This window comes from Neovison vison, chromosome 12 (genome assembly GCF_020171115.1).
Source record: "Neovison vison isolate M4711 chromosome 12, ASM_NN_V1, whole genome shotgun sequence".
Taxonomy (NCBI): domain Eukaryota; kingdom Metazoa; phylum Chordata; class Mammalia; order Carnivora; family Mustelidae; genus Neogale; species Neogale vison.
The window spans coordinates 30,292,986-30,307,429 of record NC_058102.1 but is presented as its reverse complement, the minus strand read 5'-3'; the positions used below and the strand labels follow the sequence as shown (position 1 = coordinate 30,307,429).

Here is a 14,444-nt window from a genome sequence, read left to right as displayed (position 1 = left end):
CTCATTTGTACTCACAGCCTAATTCACATATATATTAGCTTTCTTAATTCTGCTGAATTACAAAATGACTCAAGTGTTAATAAATCCTGCTGGCCTGTTTTAAAGTCTAATAGGCACAGAGGGACACAGAAATCTTTTCTGGGATACATGAAATGCTCCAGCCTCTTCTTTTCCTCTAATTTTTTTTAATTTAAATAATTGAGATGTAATTCAAATACCATAAATTCACCTTTGATAGTGTATAATTCAGTGTTTTACCCAAAGCTGTACAACCACTGTCACTATGTAATTCAGAACATTCTCATCACACCCCTCCCCCTGCCCACACACATGTAAAAAATAACCCCAAAAAACAAAACAAAACAAAATTGCCATTAGCAATCGTTCTCTACTTCTCCCTCCCCCAGCCCCTGGCAAACATTATATACTGTTTCTATGATTTTCCCAGTCTTTTCTCACGTCCATGAAACTGAAAGAGAGATAAAATGATTTGCACAGAGTTGCCGTCACTTAGTAAGACAGCAAGATTATGACATACGTATTTATAGTAACACTTTAAACTATACGTACAAAACAAAAGATAGGTAAAAATTTGTTTAGCTCAACTATCCTAAACGTGGCTATAAGACCTCTGATGTCTTGGCATAGTGAATCTCCAGTATTCACTTAGAATAGTGATTCCCAGGCAGTGTCTCAGGCTAGGAGAGGCAGGGTGTAGGGCATTAGGCAGAATCCCTGAGGAAGAGAGATATGACCGGTAGACAGGAATTGTACTTAGGATGGCGTGATGCAGAGAGAAGGTTAAGGAAAATGTGAGGCAATGTGGTTTATAGAATAGGCATATTTCTTTTTGGCCTAGCATTTTGAAATTGGTGTTAATGTGCCCCCAATAGGTCCCAGAGCTCACGGATCATTTCCTGTTTGTTTATGAGTAATTAATGCATGCATTAATAGCGCTAACACCACTTTAGAATGCTTGTTGGTTAATGACACCTTGCAAAATAATTCCGGAATTTTGACTTTTTAACATTTTGTCTGTATTTTCAAACAAGCAAAATTATTACAAGCTTAACTCACCTCTTTTACCATCAACAAATGTGTACATAGAAACAATGATGCCATAAACTAAAATTATTATAATCCATTTGCAAAAATAATTCGTCACACATTTTATTTTATGTCTGATCAATACTGCAAAAACCATTAACAAAAGGGGGAAAAAAAAGGATGGAAACTGCTCATCACTAAGGAAAAAAATTCACTGTTCAAAAGAGATTAATTGAACCTCAATATTCTTTGTGCTCATTTAAAAATATTATTAAAACAGCAATTTAAATGGACAAACAAGTCAAAACTAAATATTTTATCCATTAAAATTGAGATCCTAAAACCACTAAGACTCTACAACTTAGAAATAATCTCTTGACGTCAACCTAGAAAAGTTTGATTTGCCAACATATAATGAATATGCAGGAGCCTACCCCTGGGAAGTAAACAGATTTTCTCATACAAACAAGTTATTCTGAGTTACAGAGATCCTGCCGATGACTGGGTTATCATTTGCTTAAAAGATTACTGCTAGAAATGCCTATTTAGACAATCTACTCATAGAATTGGACACTACATGACAGTGACCATTTAAAATGGAAACCTCTAGTCTACTAAATATTTCACTGAAACTGTTAATAGTATGTTAAATAACTTAAAAGGTCAACTCTTCATTGTCTACAGCAAAAGACAGCTTTGGTACCAATAAACTGGAATTAGAGAATCAAAATATATTTTGTTTATAATTTTACAGTATGTTTTTGCAATTAAATTGGAAATGCCTAAAGATAAAAATATGAAAGTCTCATTCTTCTGTTACCTACACTATCAGGAGGAATGATGAATCAGACACTTTAAAGTTATTGATATAAATAAAGCACTATCCTAAAATTCCTTCCAAAAAGAATAATGGGTCACAGCCTACAATTTAGGCAATAGGTAAAAAATTAAGTACTTTGCTTTTCAATGCCCCCCTCACCTTTTGATAGGAGCAGCAAGACACTGGAACAAAAATAATTTCAGTAAGCACTTCCAGAATACATCAGTTTTAGTCTTTCCATTTGATAGGGGGCTAACAAGAACAAAAAAATAAGTAAAAAGAAAAGGGGTAATTTAAATTAAAAAGTAGACTGGGCAAGAGGAGAGGGTGGGTTTAGAACAACTGCTGTCAAACAACCATTTTTGCAAAATCCGGAGTATTCTTATAACTCCTTCTTAAATTACACCCATGGCCATATACAGTGCATATGAAATTGGGACATTTCTTTGATAAACTTTAAGGTTGCCATATAACTTAATGAAAGTTATTAACACACTTACATTTTAAGAAGCAAAAGAGAAATAAGCTGTTCAAGATACATAACACTTTTAATTTTTGAAATGGTTACCCTAAAAGCTTTTCTTAAATTCACATTCTGCAAAGTTCCTTCTCTAGTCATCATGTACACACCGAAAACAACTCTACTTATGAGTACTGTCATCTAATTTTCTATGGAGTATGCATTTTCCATAAATTTAGACCAAAGTGAATTAATATAATTCTAAATTCAGCCTGTGATTTCTGGATATAGCACTAAAATAAAACTAGTAAACATATTTTTTTCTTCAAAAAAATATGCTTACTTCTCAGATAATTTGTTTTAGTAAATATTTGTCTTCTTAGCCCAGAAGATTACTTTTAGAGTTTGAAGAGTAAAGATAAAAACAAAATTGGTTCAATGACTGCCAAAATAAAATGAATACAAACACTGACCACAACAACTTCCCACTCAATCCAAACCAAACCGCTTCAGTTGAGCTCAGCTCACTTAATTGTTTTTTAGAGATTTATTTATTTATTTGAGAGAAAGAGAGACAGAGAGAGAAAGGGAGAGTGGAATGAGGGGCAAAGGGAGAGAGAATCTCAAGCAGACACCCCACTTAGTGCAAAACCCGACATGGGGCTCAAATCCCATGACCCCCGAGATCACAATCTGAGCTGAAATCAAGAGTCAGGCACTTAACTGACTGAGCCACCCAGGCGACCCTCACCTCACTTAATTTTAAAACCATCCCTCGTTTCCAGCTTCATAACTGGACTGAATGTTGTTCACTCACATTACCTGTGTTAAAAGTGAAGAGATATAAAGTGTTATAAAGACTGCAAGAGTGACTGTAATGTGTCATCACAACATTTCAGAGCTGGAAGGGATCTTTGAGATCAAATCCAGCACCCACATTTACAGATGAGAAAACTAAGGCCCAAACAGTTGGTCAAAGGACAGGACGAAAATCACATTCCATGGCTGAGCCATTCATTCACTCATTCACTCATTCATTCATTCATCCATCCATCCATCCACCCACCCACTACTGGAAGCTGCCTAAGTGCCAGGCTTGGTGCTAGGTGCTGAAAACAGGCTGCCAGGCAGCAGACACCAGTGCCCAGTCTTTTTCTTTGTGTTAAGATAAATCCTTAAACGTCCTAATTAGGAAGAACTCCTAGAAGAATCCCACAGCCTTTCTAGCATGAGACCCACTTTCAGTTTCACACATTTCAGTAAATGCAGTTGGGTTTAACTTCAGAGAGCCAACAACTGTGTTTACTTTAAATGATTAAGCATTAACAAAGGGAAGCACAGTATTGTGAATGAGTCCTTCTCCAGTACATTCATAACTTAAGGAAGTGCAAACAGAAAATGTCCCACACACGAAAAAGAGTTCACAGAGAGGACAGCTTACAAAATCAGAACAATATGAGGTATCAATACAAATCAGTGAAGTCTAATAGCTCCAGTTCACCAAGCGTGGAATGTAAGTATCTCCCCATTTCATTCAGATGTGGGTATACTTTTCTGAGATGTCTCCATGGTAAAAAGACCAGCAAACTCACATTCAAACTAATGCCCTCTTCCAATGAAACATACATCTATGCCAGGCCTTTTTCCTTAAGATCAACTTTCTTTGATTTCTAGTTGATTAAAGGAAAATTAAAATTAAAGAAAAAAACACCTAAAATTTAATGTACTGGCTAAAAGAAATTCAAAACCCATATATAATCAAAATAGCAATAGCTCCAACAACATATTTATGAGTTTTGTTTTTAAAAGGATGGGCATTGAACTTACCCATCAACATAACTCATCACTCATTCTGCTTGGACTTTTACATTCTGTACTATTAAGTCTGTCACTTAAATGTTTTGTGTATCTCAATTCACAGTCAACTTCTTTAAGGAGAAGAAACTGACAAAGCCCTTAAACAAGACAACCCAAGTAAGGCACTTTGAGAGATTAAACAGCAGCTCTCTATGCACCCACTTTCAGTGTTCTATACCAAAGGAAACACAGCTTTCACAGAGCTCTCGCAGAAGACCAGTGGGTGATTTCTGATAAAATACGGTCTTTACTGAGGTTCTTCACCAGCTCGTTGACTTTCCCGAAGCTCTAAGCTCAGGAAGAGAGTGCCATTGTGCTCTTCTATTTCTCAAACTTCCAGATTTGATTCTTATCTAGAGCATCACAAGTTCTCATCTGAACATTAGGTCGACCCTCAGGTGTCCGAAAAGCGCTAAGACATAGCCCCGAGTGTGGATGAAAAATGGTTCCATCTTCCTTAAAATGCCAAATAATGTTTGCGGGGATAGGGAACCCATCTTTTGGACAATTTTGCATTCCTACATATTTTTTTTGCTCAGGAACCTCTGCACATAACTCTGTCACAGAGTTAAACCTTATTTCTTTGTTTGAAGTATATTCAAAGAATTGATTGCCTCCTTGACCATGGCATCCAAACAGGGAAAGGTTAGCGCCTGTGGGGTTGTTGTCAGGAGAATTATAATCTAAACATTCAGAAGAGATGCCCATACTGCGGACAGCTCCATGCCAACCTGGCCTATCCTCTGGGACGTGTAAATTAGAAAATACGTTTTTCAAATACCAGTCAAAACTCTGGCACTTCAGCCGTTCACGGAGTAATTTTCTTTCAGAAATATCACCATAAGCTTCCTTCCTTGCTGGAGGGTTTCGATTGTAGAAATGCTCTTTGTACTCGTCCATCCACACTTCTGCTGCCCGAGCAGTATTCTGTAGGAAATTGGGCCGAGCATAGGGCGCCCGCTTGGGGAATACATGCCCCACGTGGGAACACGGGTGGATCTCCAATTTACCTCCACACTGCCAGACCCTAAAAGACAGCTCAAGGTTTTCACCTCCCCACACTTCCATTCCAGTGTCGTATGTTCCAAGGTACTGAAAATATTTCTTGCTGACGGCAAACAGTCCTCCAGCCATGGTGGGCGACCTGATTGGGTCAATTCTCGATTTCCGTCTATCCCTTTCTTGCTTGGGGACAGAATGCCACTGGAAGGTTAAGCGCCAGTCAAATCCACCAATCATGGGCTCCCCGGTCTGCATATAGAATTCAAAAGTATTCCAATCAATGGTATCTATAACAGGGCAAACAATTGCCGTCTCATCGTAACTAATTCTTTCCAGAAGTGGTTCTAACCAACCAGAATTACACTCACAGTGACAATCCAGGAAAGTGAGGACATCCCCAGTGGCAAAAGTGGCCCCAATCAGGCGGGCTCTAACCAGCCCCTCCCGCTTATTTGTTCTAATCAGGCGGACTCTATCAAGATTGCTGATGTAAGTTTCAAGCTGGGTCTTCAAATAAACTCTGTCACTCAAGTCATCCACTAAGATGATCTCCTTCAAAAGGACTGCAGGAGAAGTTTCCAAAACACTGTGGACGGTGCGGAGCAAAGTCGACCAGGCTTCATTATAGAAAGCAATGATAACAGAGGTGGTGGGAAGTCTCCTATAATTAAACTTCTTGGATTTACACTCATACATTCTCTTGTCCTCTATGTGGCGATGAAGGGAAATCCTGTCACTGAGATAAATATTAATGGCATATCTCTCAATAAGTTCTTCTTGCTGCTTCAGTTCACCCTCGCTGAGCTGGAGCTTGCTGGCTTTGCCCCACTCCCCAAGCGCATGGGAGTCTGCAGGCGGCTTCTTGTAGAGCGGTCGAGACAAATCCTCTGCCTTTTCCCAGGGGTCTGAAAGCTGTTTGGGCCCCTGCTCCCGGGCAAGGTCGGCTGCTGGAGAGGCATGGAAAGTGGAGACCGAGAGTTCCACCAGGATATAGGCCACTGTTAAAAGCGCCAGCAACAGGCAGCTTTTGCCTGCCCAGGTCCACCTCACGGCCATCCGGATCCTCACGGCCAGGGCGCCGACGCGGCCACCAGAGTCACCACGCAGAAGGGCTGGGGACCCGCAGATGGAGTTCCAGGCTCAGGGAGGGACGAACTCCGAAGAGGGTCCCTCCTCTGACGCAGACGCGCGGCTCCTTTCCAGCTCCCCGGGGTGACCTGAGACCTCTCAGTCCTTGGCCTCCGGCGCAGCCCCCGCGCCTCGGTCCCCGCTTCCTCCTGCTCTTCTCACAACTTTTCACAAACTCTCTCGCCAGCACCCCACCCTCCCTGGGCCGAGGACAAACCCCTCCCCTTCCCACTCACTCCTCCTGGTGGTGAGTTCGCGAAAGTCGCCGGCCAGGCCCGGGCCCCAGGCCCGGGATGGGGGCGGGACCGACGCGACCCAGGTGCGCGCGTCTCCGGTCGCGCTCGACCCCCGCCCGGGTCCCCCGGGGGTGCTCCCGCGGCGCAGGGAGGACGGGCGGCACGGTTTCCGACCAGGCGAGCATGTCCGTCCTCACAAAACGGGAGAAGAACACTTACCGAGTTGTTTGCCGCTGGGGCTGAAGTCCACGGAGGTGATCGCCGCTTTGTGGCCCTTAAAATAGCGCTCCAGAACGGGGTCCTCCTGGGAAGGAAAGTCGCCGAGGGTTGCCGGCAGGTGCAGACCTCGGACGCGGGGGTTCCGGGATCAGGGCGGTCCCCTCCCCCGGAGCCCAGCCCCGGCGCGGCCACTCCGGCGGGAGCCTGCGGACACACGGCTGGGACCCCCGCCGGGGGACGCCGGGCGCCGGCCTCCAGCGCAGAAACCTGCCAAGCCCGCCGCGGGCGCTTCCCAGAGTCGGCCGCGCCCGCTGGGCGCCCCCCGGGGCTGCTCGTCCGAATGCGCGTTCCCGGGCCCCGGCCGCGGGCTCCGAGTCGCGGGTGCCAGGCGGGGCCCCGGCTTCGCTACTTTTTAAACCTGCAGGTGATTCTGACGCAGGCGCTCCACGGAAACCCTCGGAGAATTCTAGGGGCCATGGGGCTGCCCCGGCTCCGTCCGGGGCTCCGGGACGCGGGGGAGGAGCGCCCGGGGTCTGGCCAGAACTCGGCCCCAGGAGCAGAGAGTGGGATGTGGACGCCCCGGGGCGAGGGGCGAGGGGCTCTCGGGGCGGGGCTGCGGACGCCGCCTCCATCTCCCGCCAGGTGCGAAAGCTGCCCGGACCTGGCGCCGCAGCCCGCGACATCAGCTCCGGGGAGGCGCCCCCCAGCCCCTCCTTACCAGGGCGGAGGCCATGGGAAGCGCGGTCGGCGCCGGGCTCCAGCCCGCGGGGGGAGCCGGGGAAGGGAGGGGATGGGGTAGGAGGGGGGACCGTGCGGCGCCCGGAACCGTCTGCTCAGAGCGGCGGCGCTTCCCGGTCACTACAACAACGGCGGCCCAGTCAAACCCCGCGCTCCAGGCGTGGCCAGTCGAACCCCGAGACGTCGCCGGCGCGGCCGGAAGCCCGGCCGCCGCGGGATGGCAAACGGGACGCTCCGGGGTCAGGTGTGACCACCCACGAAAGCCAAAGTTTACTAACGCACGCGCTCCCCTCTGCTTGAAACTGGGAGGTAGAGCAGTCACCGAGATGGAAATGAGACCGATAGGAGGAAGGGGGACGAGTCTGTGATCGATGCAATCGGAGTTCTGCTGCACGTTAAAGAGACAGCGCCCACGAATTTGAAGAGGGTCCGCAAATGCTTAATGACCGGGTAAGGGAGTTTGGAGCTGAAGTTGGGCAGCTCGATAGTAATTAATATTCACACAGGAACTAAGCCTCTGGAGGACACATTTTAACTTACTTAATCACTGCTTTTGATGCAATAGGCTTTGTGGTATAAATATGGATGCTGGATGAACTTGAATGAAGAAGGAATGTTACGCATCCACTTACTGTTTTTCTGTTAATGGGTTTCTATGCTCTGCTCATTACCGTTTGCTTTAGAGCCCCAGACTCACAGGGCAGCATGTTGAAAGTCTGTTGGAACCCTTAGAAAGAAACTTGTTGTCTTGTTTAAATTATTAGGACACATAGTAACTATAGCCCTGGTACAGCAGGCTTTCTTACACATTGTATCTGCGCTTCGGCAACACTATGAGGTCGATAGAGTGACAAAATGTTACCGAAGTTTACAAGTTACAAACTTCATTCCTGGATATTCCTGACAATTTATAATTGTCAAAGATCCCAGAGTCACATTTTCGAATTCTAAATCTGTATCCTTTTTTACCCTCCCTCAAAACAGGAAGGACTCAGCTGAAAACTGCATATAAGATAAACATTATTGACAGCAAAAAAATGACATAATGGACCACACCTGGCAAGATGCATGTTCGATGTAGATGAAAGGTGTGCTGCATCTCTTAATTATAAGTGCTCTGGTTACCTAGTGATAGAATTTAGTTTTAGTAAATACTGTACATAGCAACTCAGCAGCTAGGACATAACTTTAGATTCAGTATTTCAGTTTGACTTGAAGGCATTCTTAAAAATAATGCTGGATGCTGGTTTGGATGTAAAATGCTGTAGCTCTGTGGAAAACAGTTGGGCAGTTCCTCAGTAAGTTAACTCATAGGTTTTTAAAGAAAAGTGTTGAAAGCGGGGACTAGAACAGATACTTGTACATCTAAATTCATAGCAGCATTATTCATAACAGTCAAAAAGTGGGAAGAACTCACGTCTAACAGGTGAATCTACAAATAAAATGTGATAAGTACATAACAATGATTATTAGTTGGTCATAAAAAGGAATAAATTTCTGATACATACTACAACATGAGTGAAATTTGAAAACAATATGCTAAGTGAATAAGCCAGACACAAATGTGCATATATTGCATGATCCCATGTATAGGAGGTACCTCTAATAGTTGGATTCATAGAGACAGAAAGTAGAATGGAGGCTACCAGAGCTGGTGAGGGTAAGGGAGAATGGAGAATTATTGTTTAATGGGTGCAGAGTTACTGTTTGAGGTGGTGACGTTCTAGAGATAGGTACTAGGGATGGTGGAAAACATTGTGAATGTATGTCATGGCAGTGACTTGTACACTTAAGAATAAAGCGGTAAATTTGGTGTTATATATATTTGACTACAATCAAAAATAATAATTCTGGAAACTCTGAAGAATGACCAAGACCTTTGGATTTCTCATAGATAGGATATGTCTGATCATGGGTATAGCCGATTAAGAAAAAGGAAAAGGAAGGATGTAGAAACTAGTTCAGAAGAAAAGAGAAGTTTTTAAATACAGATTTTTCTCTAAGTCTTTTAAGATTTTAAACTTTCTAGTTACCAAAAAAATACATGTTCTCTACTGAATAGAAGGAAAATTATCACCTACTGGCCCATCACCTAAAAGTTGGCTTTAAAAACTTTTTTGCATCTACCTTTGGTGTGCTCGGTACATGCTCAGTACTCCTCTAAGTAACTTACAAAATTTGACATAGTCCTCACAAGAATAATATTATTACCATGTTTCTTTTTTTAAAAAATTATTTTATTTGTCAGAGAGAGAGAGAGAGCAAATGAGGCAGAGTGGCAGAGAGAGCAGCAGACTCCCCACTGAGCAAGGAGCCCAATGTAGGACTCCATCACAGGACCCTGGGATCATGACCTGAGCCGAAGGCAGCAGCTTAACCTACTGAGCTACCCAGGCATCCCTATTACCATGTTTCTTTATGATGAAATTGATATGCAGAGATGTGAAATTAACTGCCCCAAGTACATAGTTACATCATGATGCCTTTTGCATGATGGCAGGCATATTGTAAACATGTAAAATACTGGATCTAGCCTAACAGTAAATTAAAAAAAAAAAAAAAAAAAGAATCTGTGTTTCCATTTCACTGTTCTCTCAGTAGTCCAAACTGTTCCTCCCATGGTTCTTTTCCATATTTGATTTGGCTGTGTTTTTGTTTGTTATTCCCCACCTTTGCAAACAGGAAAAGCTCAGAGACAGAGATTTGGAAACAAGGCCAAAGTGGGGGCTATTTTTTTTAACCTGACCTCAAGCCTGCTTGAATTCACATAATTCCACTTGCTACGGTAACTTGGAACCACTCCAAACTGCAAATGTATTAATCTGGAAGAAAGCCACGATATTTCACACTATTTGGAAATCTACAAGATAGCATTGGAGGCAAGGTACTACCTAAGACAAACAGATCCTTTAATTAGCTCTCCTTTTCCTAATTTTCCCCTCAAATTAGAAATCAAATGTATCCACTTGAGCACCAAAAAAGTTTGTATTTATGTTAACAGGAGTCTTTCTTAGGTTAGTTCTCTTCAAAGGTTGAAAATTTAGGGATAACACAAAAGTGCCATCTACTGTTCACATTCTTGTGAGGCACTTGGGAGTGAAACTACTTTGTATCCTGTTTCCAGGCACTGTAATTCCTCTGGATCCAGTTGTTCCAGAGCATAGGAGAATATGTAGAAAGGAAGTTCCAGATCTGTTTGAATCATCAAAGCATTAGTTTTCACTTCGTTTTGTTTTGAGGACCATCAGTAATTCATTTCAATCAACATTCAGTTTCTAAATCCTGTCAGCCATATCCTCAAAATAGAATTTTTCTTGCCATCTTTTTGTCCTTGTGGTTCCTGCTTCTCTACAGGCCCTCTTCCTTCTCTGCCTCCTAGGAAATTTCATACCAAAAGCAAAAATTAATGAGGGAGACTACGTCAAACTAAAATACTTCTGCACAGCAAAAGAAACACAGTGAAAAGGCAACTATGGAATGGGAGAAAATATTTGCAAGCCATATATTTGATAAGGGGTCAATATTCAAAATAGATAAAAACTCACATACTTCAGTAGCAAAAAAAAAAATAATAAATCTGATTTTAAAAAATGGACAGAGGAACTGTGTAGGCATTTTTTTTTTCCAAAGAAGACAGGGCAACTGTTATAGGAAAAAAGTGCACAACATCACTAAGCATCAAGGAAATGCAAATCAGAACCACAGTGAACTGTCACCTCACACCTGTTAGAATGGCTACCAGCAAGAAGACAAGATGTGCTGGTGAGGATGTGAAGAAAAATGTGTGCTGTTGGTAATGTAACTGGCGTAGCCACTCTGGGAAACAGTACCAAGGTTCTTCAAAAACATTAAAAATAGAAATACCATATGATCCAGCAATCCTACTTCTGGGTATATAACCAAAGGAAATTAAAACACATACAAGATATCTGCACCCTCATGTTCTTTGCAGCATTATTTACAATAGCCAAGACATGGAAACAATTTAAGTGTCCATCAAAAGATAAATGGGTGAAGATGGGGTATATGTAATTGGACATACATAATGGAATTGTGCTCAGCCATGAAAACAAGAAGGAAATCTTGCCAATAGCAGCAATGTGCATGGACTTGGAGGGCTTTACACTAAGTGAAATAAGTCAAAGAAAGATAAATTCTCTGTGATCTCGCACATGCAGAATGTAAAAACATCAAATTCAGAGGATGCCTGGGTGGTTCAGTGGGTTAAAGCCTCTGCCTTCGGCTCGGGTCATGACCGCAGGATCCTGGGATCGAGCCCTGCTTGGGCTCTCTGCTTGAGAGGGAGCCTGCCTTCCCTTCTCTCTCTGCCTGCCTCTCTGCCTCCTTGTGATCTCTATCAAATGAATAAATAAAATCTTTTTAAAAAATTTTAAAAATAAAATAAAACCCATCAAACTCAGAAACAGAGTTGAATGGTGGTTGCCAGGGACTGAGGGGTGGGGGAAATGGGGGAGATATTGGTCAAAGTCTACCAACTTTCAGTTATAAGATGAATATGGTCCAGGGATCTAATGCACAGCATGGCGGCTATAGTTAATGATACCGTATTGAATCCTTCAAAGTTACTATGAGAGTAGAACTTTAAGGTTCTTTTTTTTTTTTTTTTTTTTTTTTTTTTTTTTTTTCCCCAATTTATTTATTTTCAGAAAAACAGTATTCATTATTTTTTCACCACACCCAGTGCTCCATGCAAGCTGTGCCCTCTATAATACCCACCACCTGGTACCCCAACCTCCCACCCCCCCGCCACTTCAAACCCCTCAGACTGTTTTTCAGAGTCCATAGTAAACTTTTTAATTATCTTGCAGTTAACATCTGGATGTGAATTTATTTTAAAGGGTATACTGTGTGCAGGCAAAGACAGGTTGTGAAGACCTTTCCTGCTGTCATTTCTAATAGGCTCAGTTTCATCGTGATGAATCTATTTTAGGTGATAAGAATAATTACAAAACTCTTTCAGCTATAATCCTGTGCGCTCTGCCCACTTCTGTATTACTCCAGTTAACGATTCAGTGTTTATTAGTCCTCAAACAGAAGCTGCCTTAGACATGTCATTGCTCTATATGTATGTTCTTAACTTCATCAGGACTGTCTTGTTGTCCCTTGAAAATGGCAGGCACTCTTCTGCTTCAGGGCCCTTGCATCTCCTGTTGTATCTCTGTGGAATGCTTTTTTTTTTTTTTTTTTTTCCAATTTATTTATTTTCAGAAAAACAGTATTCATTATTTTTTCACCACACCCAGTGCTCCATGCAAGCTGTGCCCTCTATAATACCCACCACCTGGTACCCCAACCTCCCACCCCCCCGCCACTTCAGACCCCTCAGACTGTTTTTCAGAGTCCATAGTCTCTCATGGTTCACCTCCCCTTCCAATTTACCCAAATTCCCTACTACTCTCTAACGCCCCTTGTCCTCCATGCTATTGGTTATGCTCCACAAATGAGTGAAACCATATGATAATTGACTCTCTCTGCTTGACTGATTTCACTCAGCATAATCTCTTCCAGTCCCGTCCATGTTGCTACAAAAGTTGGATATTCGTCCTTTCTGATGGAGGCATAATACTCCATAGTGTATATGGACCACATCTTCCTTATCCATTCATCCGTTGAAGGGCATCTTGGTTCTTTCCATAGTTTGGCGACTGTGGCCATTGCTGCTATAAACATTGGGGTACAGATGGCCCTTCTTTTCACGACATCTGTATCTTTGGGGTAAATACCCAGGAGTGCAATTGCAGGGTCGTAGGGAAGCTCTATTTTTAATTTCTTGAGGAATCTCCACACTGTTCTCCAAAGAGGCTGCACCAACTTGCATTCCCACCAACAGTGTAAGAGGGTTCCCCTTTCTCCACATCCTCTCCAACACATGTTGTTTCCTGTTTTGTTAATTTTGGCCATTCTAACTGGTGTAAGGTGATATCTCAATGTGGTTTTAATTTGAATCTCCCTGAGGGCTAATGATGTTGAGCATTTTTTCATGTGTCTGATAGCCATTTGTATTTCTTGATTGGAGAAGTGTCTGTTCATATCTTCTGCCCATTTTTTCATGTGTTTGTCTGTTTCGTGTGGGTTGAGTTTGAGGAGTTCATTATAGATCCTGGATATCAACCTTTTGTCTGTACTGTCATTTGCAAATATCTTCTCCCATTCCGTGGGTTGCCTCTTTGTTTTTTTGACTGTTTCCTTTGCTGTGCAGAAGCTTTTGATTTTGATGAAGTCCCAGAAGTCTATTTTCGCTTTTGTTTCCTTTGCCTTTGGAGACGTATCTTGAAAGAAGTTGCTGTGGCTGATATCGAAGAGATTACTGCCTATGTTCTCCTCTAAGATTCTGATAGATTCCTGTCTCACGTTGAGGTCTTTTATCCATTTTGAGTTGATCTTTGTGTACGGTGTAAGAGAATGGTCGAGTTTCATTCTTCTACATATAGCTGTCCAGCTTTCCCAGCACCATTTATTGAAGAGACTGTCTTTTTTCCACTGTATATTTTTTCCTGTTTTGTCGAAGATTAATTGACCATAGAGTTGAGGGTCCATATCAGGGCTCTCTACTCTGTTCCACTGGTCTATGTGTCTGTTTTTATGCCAGTACCATGCTGTCTTGGTGATCACAGCTTTGTAATAAAGCTTGAAATCAGGTAAGGTGATGCCGCCAGCTTTATTTTTGTTTTTCAACGTTTCCTTAGCGATTCGGGGTCTCTTCTGATTCCATACAAATTTTTGGATTATTTGCTCCAGCTCTTTGAAGAATGCCGGTGGAATTTTGATCGGAATGGCATTAAAAGTATAGATTGCTCTAGGCAGTATAGACATTTTAACGATGTTTATTCTTCCGATCCAAGAGCATGGAATGGTCTTCCATCTTTTTGTGTCTTCTTCAATTTCTTTCATGAGTGTTCTATAGTTCCTCAAGTAT

General features: G+C 42.6%; 2 protein-coding genes across 3 annotated transcripts in view; both read right to left on the bottom strand.

The window, feature by feature from the left end:
• POC1B (POC1 centriolar protein B) overlaps window positions 1–7,653 on the bottom strand; it is a 100,630-nt gene extending 92,977 nt beyond the window's left edge. Inside the window, exons 1-2 of one of the 2 annotated variants that reach the window (XM_044228797.1) lie at window positions 7,488–7,653; window positions 6,770–6,854 (exon numbers count right to left, since the gene is read on the bottom strand). In XM_044228797.1, the coding sequence (XP_044084732.1) occupies window positions 6,770–6,854; window positions 7,488–7,502 (100 nt within the window). In that variant the 5' untranslated portion in view covers window positions 7,503–7,653. The remainder of the gene's footprint in view (window positions 1–6,769; window positions 6,855–7,487) is intronic. The other variant, XM_044228794.1, reaches the window with a different exon arrangement.
• LOC122892382 (polypeptide N-acetylgalactosaminyltransferase 4) lies at window positions 3,004–6,480 on the bottom strand. Its single transcript, XM_044228793.1, has one exon. The coding sequence runs from the start codon at window positions 6,240–6,242 to the stop codon at window positions 4,506–4,508; it is 1,737 nt and encodes a 578-aa protein (XP_044084728.1). The 5' UTR covers window positions 6,243–6,480; the 3' UTR covers window positions 3,004–4,505.
• Window positions 7,654–14,444: the final 6,791 nt, after the last annotated feature.